At 48.3% G+C, this 17,481-nt stretch overlaps 1 protein-coding gene across 1 annotated transcript in view; it reads right to left on the reverse strand.

The window, feature by feature from the left end:
* The window catches only part of LIPC (lipase C, hepatic type), a 160,420-nt gene that overhangs the window by 17,785 nt on the left and 125,154 nt on the right, over positions 1 to 17,481 (reverse strand). Inside the window, exons 3-7 of the mRNA XM_047864530.1 lie at positions 13,064 to 13,251; positions 8,030 to 8,212; positions 7,142 to 7,259; positions 4,650 to 4,883; positions 1,331 to 1,576 (exon numbers count right to left, since the gene is read on the reverse strand). Of these exons, the coding sequence (XP_047720486.1) occupies positions 1,331 to 1,576; positions 4,650 to 4,883; positions 7,142 to 7,259; positions 8,030 to 8,212; positions 13,064 to 13,251 (969 nt within the window). The remainder of the gene's footprint in view (positions 1 to 1,330; positions 1,577 to 4,649; positions 4,884 to 7,141; positions 7,260 to 8,029; positions 8,213 to 13,063; positions 13,252 to 17,481) is intronic.

The raw sequence follows: 17,481 nt of genomic DNA on the forward strand, positions 1-17,481 counted from the left end.
CTGATCCGGGGTGGTACCTTTCCCTCCTCCACCCCCAAAGGGTCAGACAGCAGAGGGGACCCTCTGGCCCCTCAGGCAGGAAAGGTCCACCTTCACTATAATGCTCTCAGAAGCTATCAGGTGCCCACAGCGGATTTCTGTCATTCCTGGGCTTCACGGAAGGGAAATCTGGCTAGAGAGCAGAAGTTCAGATAAACAGGAATCCTGTGCCTAAAAAATAAATCGCCTGGGAACTTGAACTTGCTAGTGTGATAATAAAAGGAATAGAGGCTGGGGGTCGGATGCACCTGGCTCTTGGCCTCCTTCCAGGCTGTATGGCCGTGGGCGGGTCACTCCACCCAAGCTGTGCTTCCCTCCTCTTTAAAATGAGATCATAACCGGCCCTGCCGACCTTGCTTGGCTGCTGTGGGGACCACAAAGAGTTGATGGCTGCATCTGATGTTTTGTATAAAACTCGGTGCACATAAATGCAAAGTGGTGGTGATGGCATGTTCACCTTCTGCAGCTACAAATATTCTGCACAGTAATAATCAAACAGTGCAGGGCCGAGCTCCTTCCGGCACCGGTGAGCATGTGCAGTGAAACAGTAAGATGCTAAATCACTCACGAGCTGTTTAAAGGATTAGACAGAAATGTTAATAGCAACAGATGTCAGCTTGTTCATTCATGGAGGACACGACTGTGGCTTCACTGGAGCATTTCTCTGCTGGCTCCAGCCCCAAACGAGGCCACGGCTCTGACCTCTGGTTCAACCCAGAGTGGTCGGGGCTTGGTTTCTGCCCTGAGGTTAAGGATCTGATTGGGAAAGTTGGAAGAAGCCAAACTTCATCTTGGGAGGGTCTCAGTAGAGCAGTAATGCCCTGTAAGATCGGCTGATCCAAACTTTAGAGGAAACGAGAAGCTATAAACATAGCCTGGAGCCTTGCTCTTTTTTTTTTTTTTTTTTTTTTTCCCACGGAGGCTGTGAGCAGAGCTGAGAGCACTTGGTTCTAGTTGGGGTTTGAAGACACCTCCAGGTCCCTGCACAGTGAGACCTGGGTGGTCAGAGTAACTGCTCAGGGCCTTCCGGATCTAACGTTCTAGGGCACCATGAACATGGATGGATGAAGAGAGGCTGACCCAAGGATTGTTCCAGAAAGTATCAAGTTTTCTCCTCCTAGCACTTGGCAGCAAGGTGCACATGAGAGAGAGGCCGTGTCCACATCACCGTCTGGAATCTTTGGTTTCAGAAGCACTGAAAGAGCAGAGCCTGAAGTAGCCACAGGAAAAGACTTGGGGAAACTTCTGACCCTTCCGATGAGTGGCTGCCTCATGGGCCACCCACACTCACCTTTGAAGGGGGACTGGGCCCGCGTCGCGAGGAAGAGCTTCTTGCTCTTCTTGCCCTGCCACTCCTGGCGGACGTGGTAGCCCAGCGTGTTGCAGTGGCCCTTCTTGCAGCTCAGGCACAGGCCCTGGCTGAAGGTGCCCATGTCGCTGCACTGGTATGCCGTGCTCTGCATGCTGGCGTGCAGCAGGGAGTCGATGAAGAGGTGTACTGAGCGCTCGTGGGAGCATTTTATGGTCTGAGTGATGGCTGCAACACAGGGCAGGAAGGACGTTATCACCCCTTGATCCAAAGTACCCCCAACCCAAAGGATGATTGTTTTCAGCACAGATCAGTGGCATGTTGGGAAGGAGGGGGGCGGTTGCTGAGGCCGACCCACTCATCGACTGAAAACTACAGGAGTGGACCCCTCCCAGTCACGTGGTGGAGAGTTGTCACCCCAGGCACCTCAGGGGTGGGGGGCTCCTGAGGGCACCCTGGTGTTTGAATAGGAAGCCTAAGTCACTAAGAAAATACTGAATTATTTAAGAAAACAGGGTAGTGTAATTTATTAAAAAAATATTTATGTCTTGGGGCGCCTGGGTGGCTCAGTCGGTTAAGAATTCTACGCTTGGTTTCGGCTCAGGTCATGATCTCACGGTTCATGAGATTGAGCCCAGCGTCAGGCTCCTTGCTAACAGTGTGGAACGTACTTGGGATTCTCTCTCTCCCTCTCTCTCTCTGCCTGCCTGCTCCCCGCTCCACCTGCTCACACTCGCTTTCTCGCAAAATAAATAACCTTAAAAAATATATGTTTATGTCTTAAATGGTTAAAAATGTGCACGGGCTGATGCCTTGGGTTGAATTAGCTGGAACAGGCTTGTGTGGAATGTCTCTTAACAAAGCGAGGAAGATGACTGCCAAGTTACTCTGGGGGCTCAGCTAATGGTCTGGTGAAAACTGAGGTCTCTCCCACAATGTCTACTCTCTGCCCTAAAGCAGCCATTGCCTCCATTGGGTAACTGGCCTATAAAACCAGCAAGGAGATTGGCCTCTAGAAGGATATATCCGAGCAACCAGGTTTGCATGGGCCTAAACCAAAACAGCAAGTTTAGAAAGTTTATCTAGCATAGATTTTTGACTTTTTTTTGTTTTTAACTCTCCAAATCTTAACCTAGTCTTTAATAAATTATTCCTAAGGAATGTTGAAGAACCACCATAAGGTATGTAAAGTATCTGATGTGGAGGTACAGCACAGGTCACTCTGCCTAAAAGTATTGAAGGCTAAATGCCAAGATTGGACACCTTAATTCTTGGACTAGTGCTGCATTTGTTGTGCACCTACTATGAGGCAGGTACCATGCTGAGGGCTTTCACTCATCCACTTTCTGAATCTTCCCCACCGCTCCTTGAGGCAGCTGTTATAGATGAGAAAATGGAGCTTCAAAGGCATTCACTAACTCATTCAAGCTCACCTAGCCAGGAGGTGTTGAGGTGCTAAAGCAGTTACCAAACTACCTTCTGTTCAGGTGTGTCGGGAGAACCACCCCAGAACGGGATCGCTTTAAAAAAATTTTTTTTTAACATTTATTTATCATTGAGAGACACAGAGCATGAGCAGGGGAGTGGCAGACACAGGATCTCAAGTAGGCTCCAGGCTCTGAGCTGTCAGCATAGAGCCTGACACGGGGCTTGAACCCACAAACCCCGAGAACATGACCCGAGCCGAAGTCGGTCGCTTAACCAACTGAGCCACCCAGGTGCCCAGAGAATGGGATGGCTTTTATTTTTTATTTATTTTTTTTTTTATTTTATTTTTTTTAAATTTTTTTTTCAACGTTTATTTATTTTTGGGACAGAGAGAGACAGAGCATGAACGGGGGAGGGGCAGAGAGAGAGGGAGACACAGAATCGGAAACAGGCTCCAGGCTCCGAGCCATCAGCCCAGAGCCTGACGCGGGGCTCGAACTCACGGACCGCGAGATCGTGACCTGGCTGAAGTCGGACGCTTAACCGACTGCGCCACCCAGGCGCCCCTGGGATGGCTTTTAAACTTGAAGGTGAAGAAAACTGAGAAAAACCACCTCAAAACTGGGCAAGCAAAATAAACATACTTGGTTCCATCACTTTGAAGGTTAGTACAAGAGAGCAAATGGCACTAAGTGGTCAGAGAGGTACTTAAAACTACTACTTAACTAGGCAACTAGTTACTAATCCTAGAGGCCTGTGTTGAGCGTTGGGACGGAGTAGATCTGGGAAGAGGGCTGGTTGGTCAGCTGGTGATGGAACAAGACCCGTGAATGACTGGAGGGACACTAATGGGAGGGGTATGTAAGGAATGGTGAGGGGGAGTTCCCAGAAGGTTCTGTAAGGCGTGGGCGGGTGGAAGGCTGGGATGCTGGCCAAAATGAGATAATGTTGAGTGTGAAGGTCATTCTGATGCTGGAGAGGTGAAGGTGGTGATATAATCACAAGAGAGCATATTCTCAGCTTGGTTTGGGATGATGGAGGTGAGAAGAAGGTATGCGGGGGTGGAGGTCTCCAGCTGGCTTAGTGTGAGTTGGCATGTTTTCATCAGGATGATATTTTATAATAATGAGAAATTTGGAATGCCTATGGAATGTATGAGTTTTGCTGACAGTTTTGTTCGTTAATCCTGTGCATGTTGTCAATGTGCATATTATTGGTTCAGTCTCAGATCTGAGAGAGAAGTGGGATCACAGCCCAGATCATGCCACAATCCAGTTCCTGCCCCAGTGGAAAGGAAGTGACAAATTAGAGCTGAACTTTGAATCCGAAGAATCCCAGTAAGGTCCTGTGGGACCAGCTAGATGAAACCTCATGAGAGTGGAAGAGGTACTGCCACTCCAGTCAGACCAAGGATCAAGAAGCTATGCTCGATTAAGTGCGTCCTCATGTGCCCCAGAATAGAGAAAGTCCCCCGGGGTGAGGAAGCTTCTAGAGAAGGAGAAATAACCACAGGCATCAGGACTCCACCTTCAGAAAGGATAGTACCCCTGGAAAGACTTTGTTGCATACACTGGGTGGGGCTAAGAGGCAGGGATTCCTTCTTGGGGCTCCCCAGCTCACCGTCGGAACTTAGCCTCCAGTAACCACTGCCAGTTAAGAGGAGGGCCTCCTGGGAGGACACCAGCCCTTACCCACTCCCGCAAGCCCTCTCTCCTAGTGGGTTTGGTGACCATATACCCTGGGCACCGACCCTTGCTCAACGGTTCCCAGAGTCCCACAGAGCTGGAGATTCACTGGGTCTGGGGGCGGCATACAGGTGTGGGAGGTAGAAGCCAATGCAGGCTAGTGCTCTCGGCCTGGCCCTCCTTCTCACCATTTAAGCCGTGCTTGCTAATGTGTTTGTAGAGCTGTAGGAAGTGGCAGCCAGGTTGGAAGTAGCCCCCATTGGGGTAGAAGTCATAGTGTGCTATGGGCTGTTTGATGCCCACGCTCAGGCCCATGTGCTCCCGGGTAAAGGTGTGAATGGCGTCCACAAAATTGGCATCATCTGGTGAAAGACGGTCACTGGGCGAAGATCCCTCAAACAGAGGGCCTGCGGCATCCAGCCCTAACAGGAAAGCAACGGTAAGGGTTAGGTGGAAGCAAGGGGACACGAGGAGAATGCCCTTTTTAGTTTTTTGATGTTATTATACATTCATGAGCTAGCAGGAAGAAGAAAATCCTAGGGGATAAGCTTTCTCTAGAAAATCTTGCTATAACCTTTCGCAGTAAAACCACAGTAATTCATGGTGCCGAAAATTAGACACAGGCTGTGCGTTATCTAATGGGGAGAGAGGTCTGCTGGAACTATCCAGTGGTAGAAATAAGGTTATGAGGGAATGCTTGATTTATTTAAGCGAATCAATTTTAAGTACCTCTCAAGCTACTTTCAAGAGCATCTGTTTGCATACAAAAAAAAGCCCGCTGTGCTTATTGTAAGTAGTTCTAACCTACCCATCAAAGAAGGAGTTTATTTGCCTGTATGTTGTCAACAATTTCCCTAAATGAGCTGGCTTTTCTCCTACACCAGTGTCATTTCCTTGGAATGTCCAGAACAGCCTTGGGACATCACTGTTTCCCGGTGAAAATGTCATGAGCAAATAGGACGGCTCAAAGCTCTGGTCAAGTGACAGATGTGTGTGCATGAGACTGAGCGCAGCTCCTGGCTGACTGTGGTTGGGGAGTATTTATGCACTCAGAGTTTTTCCTCTGTCTTTTTTCCTTCACCTTCACTGCAAGGCCCTTTGATGTCCCACATCAGCCCTAGCTTCCATCCCTGTTGGGGGTGAAGGAATTGATAGGAGGCGGTGAGAGCGCCTGTCTCCAGCTCTCACCCATGGTTACAAATGAAAGACGTCTTGGTGTGATTTTATTCTGTTCTTCATGGCTATGAGTATGAGATGACAGCAGTGATTAGCTGTCCTGCCGCCTCTGACATGAGTGAGCCTGGCTAATAATGCCTGATGTGGCCCATGACGCCAGCCAGAGTGGAGAGGGTGCTGGGGCCTGGGGTCACCTCCCTGCGGTTCTGACTTAGCCTTTGAGGCCTGGTTGCTTGGCAATGGGTCTCATTGGCCTTCTGTGGAAGGTCTGCTCACCCCCAGCCTATGGAGGGTTAAATCACAGAGGTGGGGTCATGAACAGTGGCCTGTGAAGCAGGGCTCCCCAGTCACCAGCAAGATAAAAAAATAAATAAATAAAATAAGGGTGAGGAAGTGAGTTCTCACAATGACAAATTTCTCTCTTTTAAATGTCTGCCATTATCTTTTAACCTCTTCTTTGGTGAAGTAATGGGAATCATAGATGTCAGCTGCCAAAAATGTTCTGACTTGATAAAATTAAAGGCCACAACAACGCTAGTCATCTCAAATTTCCTTTGAATTGTTTTAGCCTGTGAAGTATTATTGCTTTGACGTGCTAGGTCTTGAAGGATGAGTAGGAGTTTGGTAGCTAGACCAGGGCTGGGTGGGTAAGTGGTAGTAAAAAGTTCCAGGCAAAAAGAAAAGGACATGCAAAGGCCCAGAAGCATAGGAGGCAATGGCATGTTTGTGAAGTGGAGAAAGACCTAGTGTCATGGACGCCTGGGACTACAGGGAGGGAACGGCTGGAGGGGAGGTCGGAGAACTCTGGGGCCTTGTTTGGGCTTTCTGAGTTTCATCCTGTGGGTATCTGGGGGCTTTGGGGACTTGGTTAGGGAAATATCTGGTGAGACGTGTTCTTCAAAAACAGAACTTCGGGGCAGCATGGGAGATGAGGTTGGTGTCTATGATGCCTGGGGGGAAAGACCTTCTCACACAACCCCAGTTCTTCCTGGGTATCTGGGGCCGTTCCCAAGTGAGTATAGAGCTCCCTGCCTCAGTCCAAATAGGTCCCAGAGTAAGACCCGTATGTTTCACAAACGTGGAAACTGAGGCACAAACGTGGCCGATGTTACTGCACATTTCAGCCTGTGATTTTTTTAACTTGCTCATATTGGGCTTTTTAAACTACAGGTTGAAAAACTCTTTGCTGGTAGAACAGTGCATAGAAAGCCTACTTTTTTAGGTCCTATTTGGCATGACTACGAGAGGCACCTGTTGGAGGAGAGGCACCAGAAGTTGAGGCTGTAATTTATTCTGAATGCTTGAGGAACAGCAATCTGTGACAGTGGTCATGTTTGACGCCCTGTAACCAGTCTTCCCGTGAACGCCGGCGCCGCGTGAAGGAAGCTGGGGACCTGGTAATTACAGGACTGCTGTAGAAGCGGGTCCTGCACACGACCACCCCCGCCCCTCCCCCTGCCCCCCTCTTCCCGCCCCCGTGGTTGTTAGTTATCAGGCACGTTACCTGTAATTCTCCCGATCTTGTGCTTTCCGCCGATGTAACTGCCAGCGAATCCTGCGACATGTGCACCCAGGCTGTACCCAATTAGGTGTACATTGCTTCGAGAAAATTGAACAGATTCCTGGAAGACAGAGGCAAGATGGTTACAGGGGAGAGCTGCTGGACGGTAACCTCGTGTGGGTCCAGCTTGTTCTTGGCTCCCACCCTGTTCTTTACGCTGGGTGGCAAATGAGGTGCTTAATTCATCCTCCAGACCCAAACTGGTTTCTCACCCTTTTTTTTTTTTTTTAAGTTTATTCATTTTGAGAGAGAGAGAGAGCTCACAAGCAGGTGACGGGGAGAGAGAAGGAGACACAGAATCCAAAACAAGCTCTGTGCCGTGAGCTCAGAGCCCCACATGGGGCCTGAACTCACGAACTGTGAGATCATGACCTGAGCTGACATCAGATGCTTAACTGACTGAGCCACCTCGGCGCCCCTGGTTTCTCACTTTTGCTGGCTCCCGCCTTTCAGTCTCAGCTACCTGGGACCCTGCCTGGTGATGCTGCCCCTCTGCCTGCCTTTATTAGCACCTTAATGCCTTGCACAGTGATGCTGTTCATTTGTATGGGGTTTGATGGTGTTACAGGTATGTTTAGATCCCTCAGCACATCCTAGGGAGTGAGCATAAAAGAAACAGTGGATGGGAGAGGGGAAGATAGTTCTGCAAAATAGGGGTTTAAGCAAGGCATCTGAGGGAGCCCTGATGTCCCATCTCCACCCCTGCCCTCCCATTTCTACAGGGTTAGCAGAGCGGTCCTCCCGCCTGGGCTGCTTGGAGACCAGCTTAATTCACTGACACTTCCGGGAAGGGAGAGGAAGGGAGGGAAGGGGAGGCCGGGCAGGGCTCACCTCCAGCCACCGGATGAGAGCGGCCACCTCGCGGCCCACGAGGCGGGTGTTGTGGACAGCCATGGTGTAGTGGTGGTAGGCCAGGGTGAGCCAGTCTGCCAGCCCCACGTTCACAGGCTGGGCCATTCCAGACTTCAGTGCGGCAACCATCTGCCAGATCCAGTCTTCCAGAAAGCCATCCACCTGCACGTGGGCCCACAGAGTAGTCAGTGTAACCAGGAGGGGCCAGAGGGGCCTCTTCTTTCTCTCGCTTCACTTTTTAAATTCTCCAAGTCTTGGCTAACTAATGCTGGATCCTTCTTTCCAGAAAAAAAGGCTTCGGGGTGGGGGGAGGGAGGGGTCTCTCGACCTTGGCACTACTGACATTTTGGGCCAGATCCTTCTTCTTGTGGGGGCTGTCCTGTGTGTTGTAGGATATCTAACAGCATCTCTGGTCTCTGCCACATAGGTGCCAGCAGTACCCTTCCCGCCAAGCTGTGAAAACCAAAAATGCCTCCAGGCTTTGCCAAATGTCCCCTGGGGGCTACCCCTGGCCTCCAACTGAGAGCTGTTCTCTTAATGTGTCCCTATTTTAAGAGTTTCTGATCCTTAAAATCATGGAAAAGTCTGTGTAACCAGGTGCTAAAGCTGACCTATCCTTTGAGCATCAGCCCTGGTACCTTCGGCTCCAGGAGGGAGGCCTGCTGGGCCATGGCCACAGCCACGGCTCTGAATGCCCGCTCCTTTGCTCTCCTCTGGCCCACTCATCTGCTCGCTTTCGAGGGAATAAAGCACCATGGGCTGGAGCATGGCAGGAGCTCAATACCCGTTTATGGAGAAACTTTCTGTGTGTGCGCCTTGTTTGAGAACCAGCCTGCAGGGCACTCCTGACAGGCTCACAGAACAAAGATATTTGTGTTGCGCCTGCAAGGACAAATAGGAGTTCACTCACAAGAATAAGGGTGGGCTGGTGAGTGTGGGGCACGGCTGTCTAGGGTGGTCCAGGCAGAAGGAAGAGCACACAGAGTTAGGAAAGGGCCCCACGGTATGTTTAGGGGAAGAGTCTGGTGTGGCTCAAGACTAGACAGTGGGAGGCGAGGCTGGAGAACAATACTGATGACGCGGCAGGTCATTCTGAGGTCAGGTGCGTCCACTTACTCATGTTCACCCAGTGCTTTTCGTGTGCGTAGGGCACCTTGGGTTCAAATCCAGACTCTGTCAGTTACTAGCTGCGTGACCTTAGGCAAGTTTGTTAACTTTTCCATGCCTCAGTTTCCCCATCTGGAAATGGGGAAAATAATAGCGCTTTTTCCAGGATTGTCGTGAAGATGAAATCAGTTAATAGATGGAAAGCACTTAGAATAGTGCCTGGAATGTAGTAAGCACTCAGGAGATGTTAGTTACGCAGAGTTATTTAGTTATGCAGTTATGTTAATAGTTATTTACATAGCGACGCAGCTGTTGTTGTTGTTATTACTAGTAGTAATAGATATATTCCCATCTAGATTTTAAGAATGAAGAGTGCATTCTGGTAAAAGACCCTGGTAAGAAAACCCTGCTATCTTCATGTAGCATTTTGTAAACAAGATACTTATTTAGTCATTAATTCAGTTAACAAATATTTTTGGAGCACCTTACATATAATGGATACTGTTCCGAAGGAGAAGAGGGAGAACACTGTAGGCAGAAAGCACAGCCTGAGCCAAGGCCAAGAGGAGAGAAATCACAGGAGACTGGAAGGAGCTCCAAGCAGTTGAGTGTTGCTGGAGTCTAAGTGGGGCGCAGGGAAGGTGAGGGGAGGCAGGGAGGGTGATGGGGGTAGGAGGAGTGAGGAGGGCAGGAAGAGTGAGGGGGCAGGAAGAGTGAGGGGAGCAGAGAGGGTGAGGGGGGCTGGGAAGGTGAGGGAGACAGGGAGGGTGATGGGGGCAGGAGGAGTGAGGAGGGCAGGAAGAGTGAGGGGAGCAGAGAGGGTGAGGGGGGCAGGGAGGGTGTAGTGGGCAGGGTCAGAGGGAGAGCACCTGGAAGAAGCCCCAGCTGTGCTGTGTGCAGCCTTTGTGACTTTGTGGCTCTCAGCTCCAGCTTCTCCTCCACCCCTTCGCACATCTCTCCTCTGGATGCATTCCTTCCTTCCCACTTTCTGTTTTCTTGTAAGGAAAGTCTGTTTGGCTAAAGTAGCTGAAGAAATAGGATACTCTTCTCTACAGTGACTTGCCTCCTTCTAATCCATATCTTCCCGCAGGGTTCCCATTGGAGAGAGTCTGCTCTTTGGTTCCCTTTACAGATTTATTTTTTTTTCAACATTTTTTATTTATTTTTGGGACACAGAGAGACAGCATGAACGGGGGAGGGGCAGAGAGAGAGAGGGAGACACAGAATCGGAAACAGGCTCCAGGCTCTAAGCCATCAGCCCAGAGCCTGACGCGGGGCTCGAACTCACGGACCGCATGATCGTGACCTGGCTGAAGTCGGACGCTTAACCGACTGCGCCACCCAGGCGCCCCCTTTGGTTCCCTTTAAAAACATGTTTCATCTTAGCATTCTGCCCTCTGTTTTTCTTAAAGAAGCATGGATTGAGCTCCTACCCCAGCTGGAGAAAGCCACTGCTAGGAGTTTGCAGTGTGAAGCCTGCTGCAGAATTGGGGGGCCCATTCAAACCCCTCTGACAAAGGCCCAGTAAACTGGGAGTCTTTGAGAGTGTGGACTTGGAGTGTGAGTGTTCTGGGTGAATTTGTGTCCACTGTTGGCTGTGTGACTATGGTAGCTGCTTGACCTCTCTGAGTGCATTTTCCTGATTTGAGATACTAACCCACCTCATAGGGAGGTGTGGTGATTAAATGGGTTGGTGTATAATGTAAAGGGTCTCACTTACGGTAAGGCCTCAATCTATGTTAGGTCTCTTCTTGAGCAGCAGGAAAATCCATCACCATCCTCACTGCGGACCCTGGGGTGTTAGGAACCTCCACTTCCTTAGGGTGGGAGCTCTTTGAATCCTACGGGGAAGCTGCTAGCAGGCTATAGTCACCACTGCTTTCCCCTGTAGCAATGGCAGCACCCCACCTCGTGGCTATACCCATGTGGCATCACCACGTGGTCTACCACGTGAGACCAGAAACAGGGTCTGTTTTGTTCATGGGGGCTGTGAGCCTGCACATATCAGTCTCTCCTTGAATACATGTGGAAAGAGTGGCTGGTGGGTTGACGGGCTCATTTTGTTCTCTACGGTAGGAGAGATGAGGGTTTCAAGAGTTTCTTTCTTTCTTTCTTTCTTTCTTTCTTTCTTTCTTCTTTCTTCTTTCCTTCCTTTCTCTTTCTTTCTTTCTTCCTCTTTCTTCCTTCCTTCCTTCCTTCCTTCCTTATTTCCTTTCTCTTCCTTCCTTCCTCTCTCTTTCTTTCTTTCTTTCTTCTTTCCTTCCTTCCTTTCTCTTTCTTTCTTTCTTTCTTTCTTTCTTTCTTTCTTTCTTCCTCTTTCTTTCTTCCTTCCTTCCTTCCTTCCTTCCTTCTTTCCTTTCTCTTCCTTCCTTCCTTCCTCTTTCTTTCTTCCTTTCTCTTTCTTCTTTCTTTCTTTCTTTCTTTCTTTCTTCTTTCTTTTTTCTATTTCTTTTTTTTTTTTTTTTTTTTTAATTTTTTTTTCAACGTTTATTTATTTTTGGGACAGAGAGAGACAGAGCATGAACGGGGGAGGGGCAGAGAGAGAGGGAGACACAGAATCGGAAACAGGCTCCAGGCTCCGAGCCATCAGCCCAGAGCCTGACGCGGGGCTCGAACTCCCGGACCGCGAGATCGTGACCTGGCTGAAGTCGGACGCTTAACCGACTGCGCCACCCAGGCGCCCCTCTTTTTTCTATTTCATGCTGAGCTCTATTTCCAATGCAGGGCTCATGACTGTGAGATCATGACCTGAGCCAGGGTTAGACACTTAACTGACTGAGCCACCCAGGAGTCCCAAGAGTATTTTTCAACTGGAAGTCAGGGAAAAATTTCCAAGTCATGAAATAGACCCCCCAAATCTCTGGAGGTTTCAAGCTGTCAACTGAGCTTCAAATTGTGGGTTGTTGGGGAGCCAGGGAGGTACAATTTTGTCTTGGAGACAAGTCCTTGCTTAGTTTGAGTTCAGTCATTGCCTACAATATTCTTTCTCCCCTTTGTCCAGGATTTTCAGCATCCGAGAAGGACTACATTTTCCTTAAGAGGCTGCATGTCTCAGTCACATTTCTACTTAGCTATGGCCAATGACTGTAACTGGAAGCATTCACAGATGCTTCTGGGTTGCTAACCAAAAAAGTACCACTCTTTTATAGCAAAAGCCATTGGATTGTATACTTTAAATGGATGAGTTACATGGTATGTGAATTATATCTCAATAAAGCTGTTTAAAAAAACCCTACTCCTTGACTCCTTTGTGTACACCCTTTACTAATTGTGCTACCTGGAATAATTACTTACTAATTGTGCTACCTGGAATAAAGATGTGACGACTGGTGCTCTGGCTGCCATCTTGGATTATAAGGACAAATGCTACAGTCTAAGGATGGCAGACTACTAAGCTGGAAATGAGCTAGGTCCCTGAGGACTTGGATTGCATACCTCCAGACTAGTGTGTGAAATAGGAACAAACTTCTGGTTTATTTCAACTATTGCCAATTGAGTTTCTGTTACTTGCACCTGTATTTAAACCTTACAGTTGCAACATTTCACTGGGAGACTATGTCTTCTGTGGCTTCCTACCTCTTCTTGTGAAACATGCAGATTCACGTGCATGGACTGCAATCACTTATGGGCCTTCGTGTGCTGTGTGATTCTTTGAGCCGTATTTTATTATCTGAAATGTGAAGATAATTCTATTTTCCCTATCCTGCTCATTCATGGCATTGAGATAATCAATGAGATGCTGTGTGGGGAAGCACTTGGAAAATTAGAATGTGCTTTACATTTTAATATTATGCATGAAGTTTTTATCACTGGTTTCCTATCTTTTTATTAAAATTGGACACACGAGGGAGAAAAAAACAGAAAATGTAAAAGCAGAGAGAAAAAAGGCATGTCAGCATTTCCTACCGACCACCCGTGGGTTATCATCACCAGAGGCAGAGAGGAGTTGAAGCCACACTGCTGTAACGTGTCTGGGTGATTGAGCCGAATCTGACAGCCCTTATCCGTTTCTTCTTGAAAAAGCAGGAATCTGATCTCTGTCTCCTGCGATGCTTCCTTTGTTTCAGCAGCTCTCGGTCTTCTTCCAAATGGCCCTGGAATATAAGATTGGAGACAGTATTTACCCTGGCATCTGTTCTGCTTCTGCCAGCTCTGGGACAGCCAAGAAGTTTCTAAAAGCACCAGCCAGCGGGGTTGCTGTGAGGTGCTAGAGGTAGGCACGAACTGCAGCTTCAGGGAACCCAAAAGAGCGTATCCAGCAGAATGGCCATTTCTCCCCTGGGAGATGATGAAGGCTGACAGAGGAGAATCGAACACAGAGGTGGAGGGACCAGATCCTCCGTCCTGCCATCCTGGGGACTATGGGATCAGCCAGTCAGACAGTGGAGTAACTCAGAGACGCTAGGGATATGGAAGAGGCAGTTGTGGAAGATGAGTATTTCACCCCAAATCACACTGCCGGTAAGTGGTGGAGTCAGGATTTGAACCCACTCCCTCTGATTCCAATTGCCTACATCCCTATGCTGCCGAAACCATGAATAGAGCACCTTAGTTAGATGACACTATGCATTTGCTCATGTAGCTCAGCCTGTTGTCACTTGTAGTCAAACTATACTATGCAGCCTTGCACAGACCAGGTAGGGTTGGGGCGGAGAGGATCTCAAAGGAGTGGCTGATTCTGCTTGATGGAGGGGGTAACATTCAGAGAAGACTTTTCAGGGAAAGTGTTGCTGATCCTGCCTGGAAGGATGGACAAGGGCTTTTGGGGGGTGGGTGCATCGGTGGCGGGAGAGAGCAGGGCTTTCTGAGCTGGGGGAACAGAAAAGTTAGGGCTCAGAGGGTGGTACCTTGTGGGCATGAGGAAGAGAAAGACAAGGCTGGGCAGTTGGAGTGTCCTGGGCCCTGGGATGCTGGGGAGTCTGGACTTGATGCCCTAGATGATAAGGCTGCTGCTAAGGAGTTTTTCAGTAGAAAAGGATAAATGTGTATCCATTTGGAATCTTTCAAAGACTGTGGAAGAATGAGATAGGCAGCGAAAGATTGTTTTCAAGATTTTACCTTCTGTTGTTTTTTCAAAATGCCTTCTAGTCTCTCTTTTAGGGGAGCCTGACCTTGATCTTGAGCCTTTTGGAGTGGTAGTGAGCAGTCACACAACTCTGTCAGGCAGCCCAACAGCTGTCAAGGCCGTGGTGTTGGCCAAAGACTGACGCCTCTGCTCAGGGGCTGGGAGAAGCCCGGGGAGGTGTTAGTTTCTCAGGTTGTGACAACAAGATGGGTGACATCTTTTCTGCCATGATTAGGGATCAGGCTGGGAGCTGGGGAAGGTTGCCCTCATCCTCCCTTCCAGCTCAGGGTGGGCTCTCCAGGACTGAGGGGCAGCCATAAGGCCACACCAGCATTTTTGGTCAGTGAATTCAATTGAGTCCAATTACTAAGGATCCCGACCATTCATTCTGAGCATAAAGTCATTCAGGCTTCTCAGACATTAAGTCTTGGGCTTTTGGTTTCAGGGGACAGCAGGATAGAGAGATGATGAACCTAACAAAGTGCAAGGGGAGGTATTAATGAAACCAATTTTCCTACCCAAAGGTTATTAATTTGAAAGGTTATTAATTTCCTGCAAAGGGCAATGATTTTTCACTATGATGACAGAGTGAAATGCATCATATTTTATTAAAGGGAAATGTGAGTAAGACTGCAGTACTGCTCGGTGATAATTAAGAAAATGTCTGCCACCCGTTTGGCTTTCCCAAGCTTGGAGGCTGCTTGAACTTGTCCTCATCCTTGCCAGGGGGGTTCCCAGCTCATGCTCCCCATTTCCCTGGCTGCACCGCCCTCCCGGTCTTCTAAGTAGAAGCTGAAGTGTCACCTTGATCCCCTACACCAGCCTTCCAGTCCATCTGAAGCTTTGGGTTCCCAAATATGCCTAGAATCCAGTTCTCTAGCTCAGGAGCACACGGTTTCTTGCTTGGTTGATTGCAACAGCCTCCCAACACCTCTCTCTCTCTCTCTCTCTCTGTTTGATCATGACGTCCTCTCTCACATTGCTTCTCAAAGAATCTTCCTAGAACAGGAATGCCTATCATATCCATTAGTGACTTTGAGCTTCGTAGTATTGTAGCCAAGGCCACCACCCAGTGATAATCCCTCGCTCCCCAGCTCCTCCCCTCCTGCTCCCCACTGCCAGTGGTTCCCTGCACTTCTGTACTCTCGCAAACTCTCCCCTCCCCCATCTCTGCTGCTCCGTGGTAAGCCCCAGACCATCCATTAAAATGGAACTCAGCCATCATACCCTCCAGGAAGCCTTCTCATCTAGTCAGAGATCATTACTTCCTCTTGCTGCCAGCACTGTATTGCATCTTTGGTTCTAATGTGCTTGTCATGGGACCTGGTAATTTATTTGTTTAGGTGTGTGCTGTTTCCTCCACCAGGCTGTGAGCTCCCAGAGGGCAGTGCTGGTAGGTGCTCAATAAATGCTTACTGAATGATGCGGTATTCCATGCATCCAGGTCTCAGGTCAAAGGCTAAGGTTTGATTTGTCCGCCATGTATGCACTGGTACTAAATGCAACCAATTTTCTTGTACTTAGTGATGGAATAGTTATATCTTCCTTCGTTTCAGGATAGCTGACTCAAATGCTAAGAAAACTATAAATGAAAATAAAACGGGGATAGAAATAGTACCTATCTCATGAAGTTGTTACAAAGATTAAATAAGATATTTGTAAAGAGCTCAGAACAATGCCTGGCACATAATTAGCACCTATGTGAGGCTGTGTTGTTAAAATAAATACCAACTGGAGCATCCAGCATCTTGCATTTTTGATCTGTGAGATCCTTTCTTTCTGTGAAAACTTAGCCCAGTTGCCCTCTCAGGACCAATTCTGTCTTATGTGCATTTACTCTGGATTTGGCTGGAGAATAAGCTTGGCTGGGTGTCTAGGGCCTCAAGGCTCTTCGGGAGAGTCCTATGGAGAAACAGCTGTCAGAAGGAGAAGCCCTCAAACAACTGAACTGAACTGGCTTCTCCCTTTTCTTCCTGGCTTGGCTTTCTTTTGGCACGCATAGGAGTGAGGAAGTTATGTTGTATGTATGTGTATATTCAATCATTTATTTCCTCAACAAAAACTTATTAAGCATATTTTATTATATTATGCCTTGCGCCCTGGCTAGCTACTCTTTGAAGGCACACAGGGCACCGCCTCTGTTTTTCAGGAGTCCCCAGTCTGGTGGGAGAGGCAAGTGTGAGAACCTGTCATTGCATGTGGTTGCTGTAGGTGCTACAGGGGAGGGGTGCCCTGAATAGGGGCTAGAGAAGATGTCCAGAGAAGATGAGGCACCATTTGAGTCTAGAAGGATGAAAGATGCTTTAGGAGCTCACATCTAGGACAAACTGCTGAAGAAAGTGAGACTCTGGTATCTAAAAAAAAAAAAAAAAAAAAAAAAAAAAAAAAAAAAAAAAAAAAGATTTCGTGGAGGACATGAGTGTTGAAGGGCTGTTATGGAGAAGAGAGCCTAGAATTCTTTTGTGCAACTCTAGGAGATAGAAATGGCATCAGTGAGTGGGTGTGACATGGCAGAAAATTTTAGACTTTAAGTAGTTTACAAAAATTTATAGTTGAAGAAATTGGGACAACGAGAAAATAAGGGCAGTAAAACAACAAAGACAGAAATGCTAATAGATTAGTACTCTAAAAGGCACATTGTGTGATCATGTAATGTTGCTGAAGATAGGCCACAGATTTTATTATGAGCTTCTTATTGGCCAAATCGGAGAGGGAAACAAGAGCAATTATAGGATTCATGGCGTCCAGTGGCTCACACATTTCTGGTCCTTGAGCCTGAGATGGTTTCCTTCTATGTTATTGTGAAAGGAGTCCACCGGGTGAGGCAATGGCCACTGTTTTGAACACCATTCCTGCCAAATACGCAGTAGTAAGTTTTACGTGGTTGACTCTGAGAGTCACAGTGCCAAACAGCATTTGAGTCACAGCGAATCTCTGTGAGGCTCTTCGCTATATTGCAGCAGTCGTCTCTGGGACCGAGGGAGGCAGGGGCCACTTCAGGTCACATTTTGGGTAGCAGGAAGGGCTAGAGCTCCAGAGCTCAAGGGTCTGAGTTTCCATGGGGGCAGAGTCTGATTGTCCCCTTCACAGAACACAGAGAATGCTGGTGCATTCTGGGCTGAGCCATGGCGTCAAGGATGCACTGCTGTCACCCATACCCACATGTATACCAAAATGTTTCCCAGGCTCTAGCCACGCGTTGTAGCCAGCTCTTGACTGGGCACCTCTCCCAGCGGATCCTTTTGGTACTGCGAACCCA

The sequence above is a fragment of the Prionailurus viverrinus genome, chromosome B3 (genome assembly GCF_022837055.1).
Source record: "Prionailurus viverrinus isolate Anna chromosome B3, UM_Priviv_1.0, whole genome shotgun sequence".
Taxonomy (NCBI): Eukaryota; Metazoa; Chordata; class Mammalia; order Carnivora; family Felidae; genus Prionailurus; species Prionailurus viverrinus.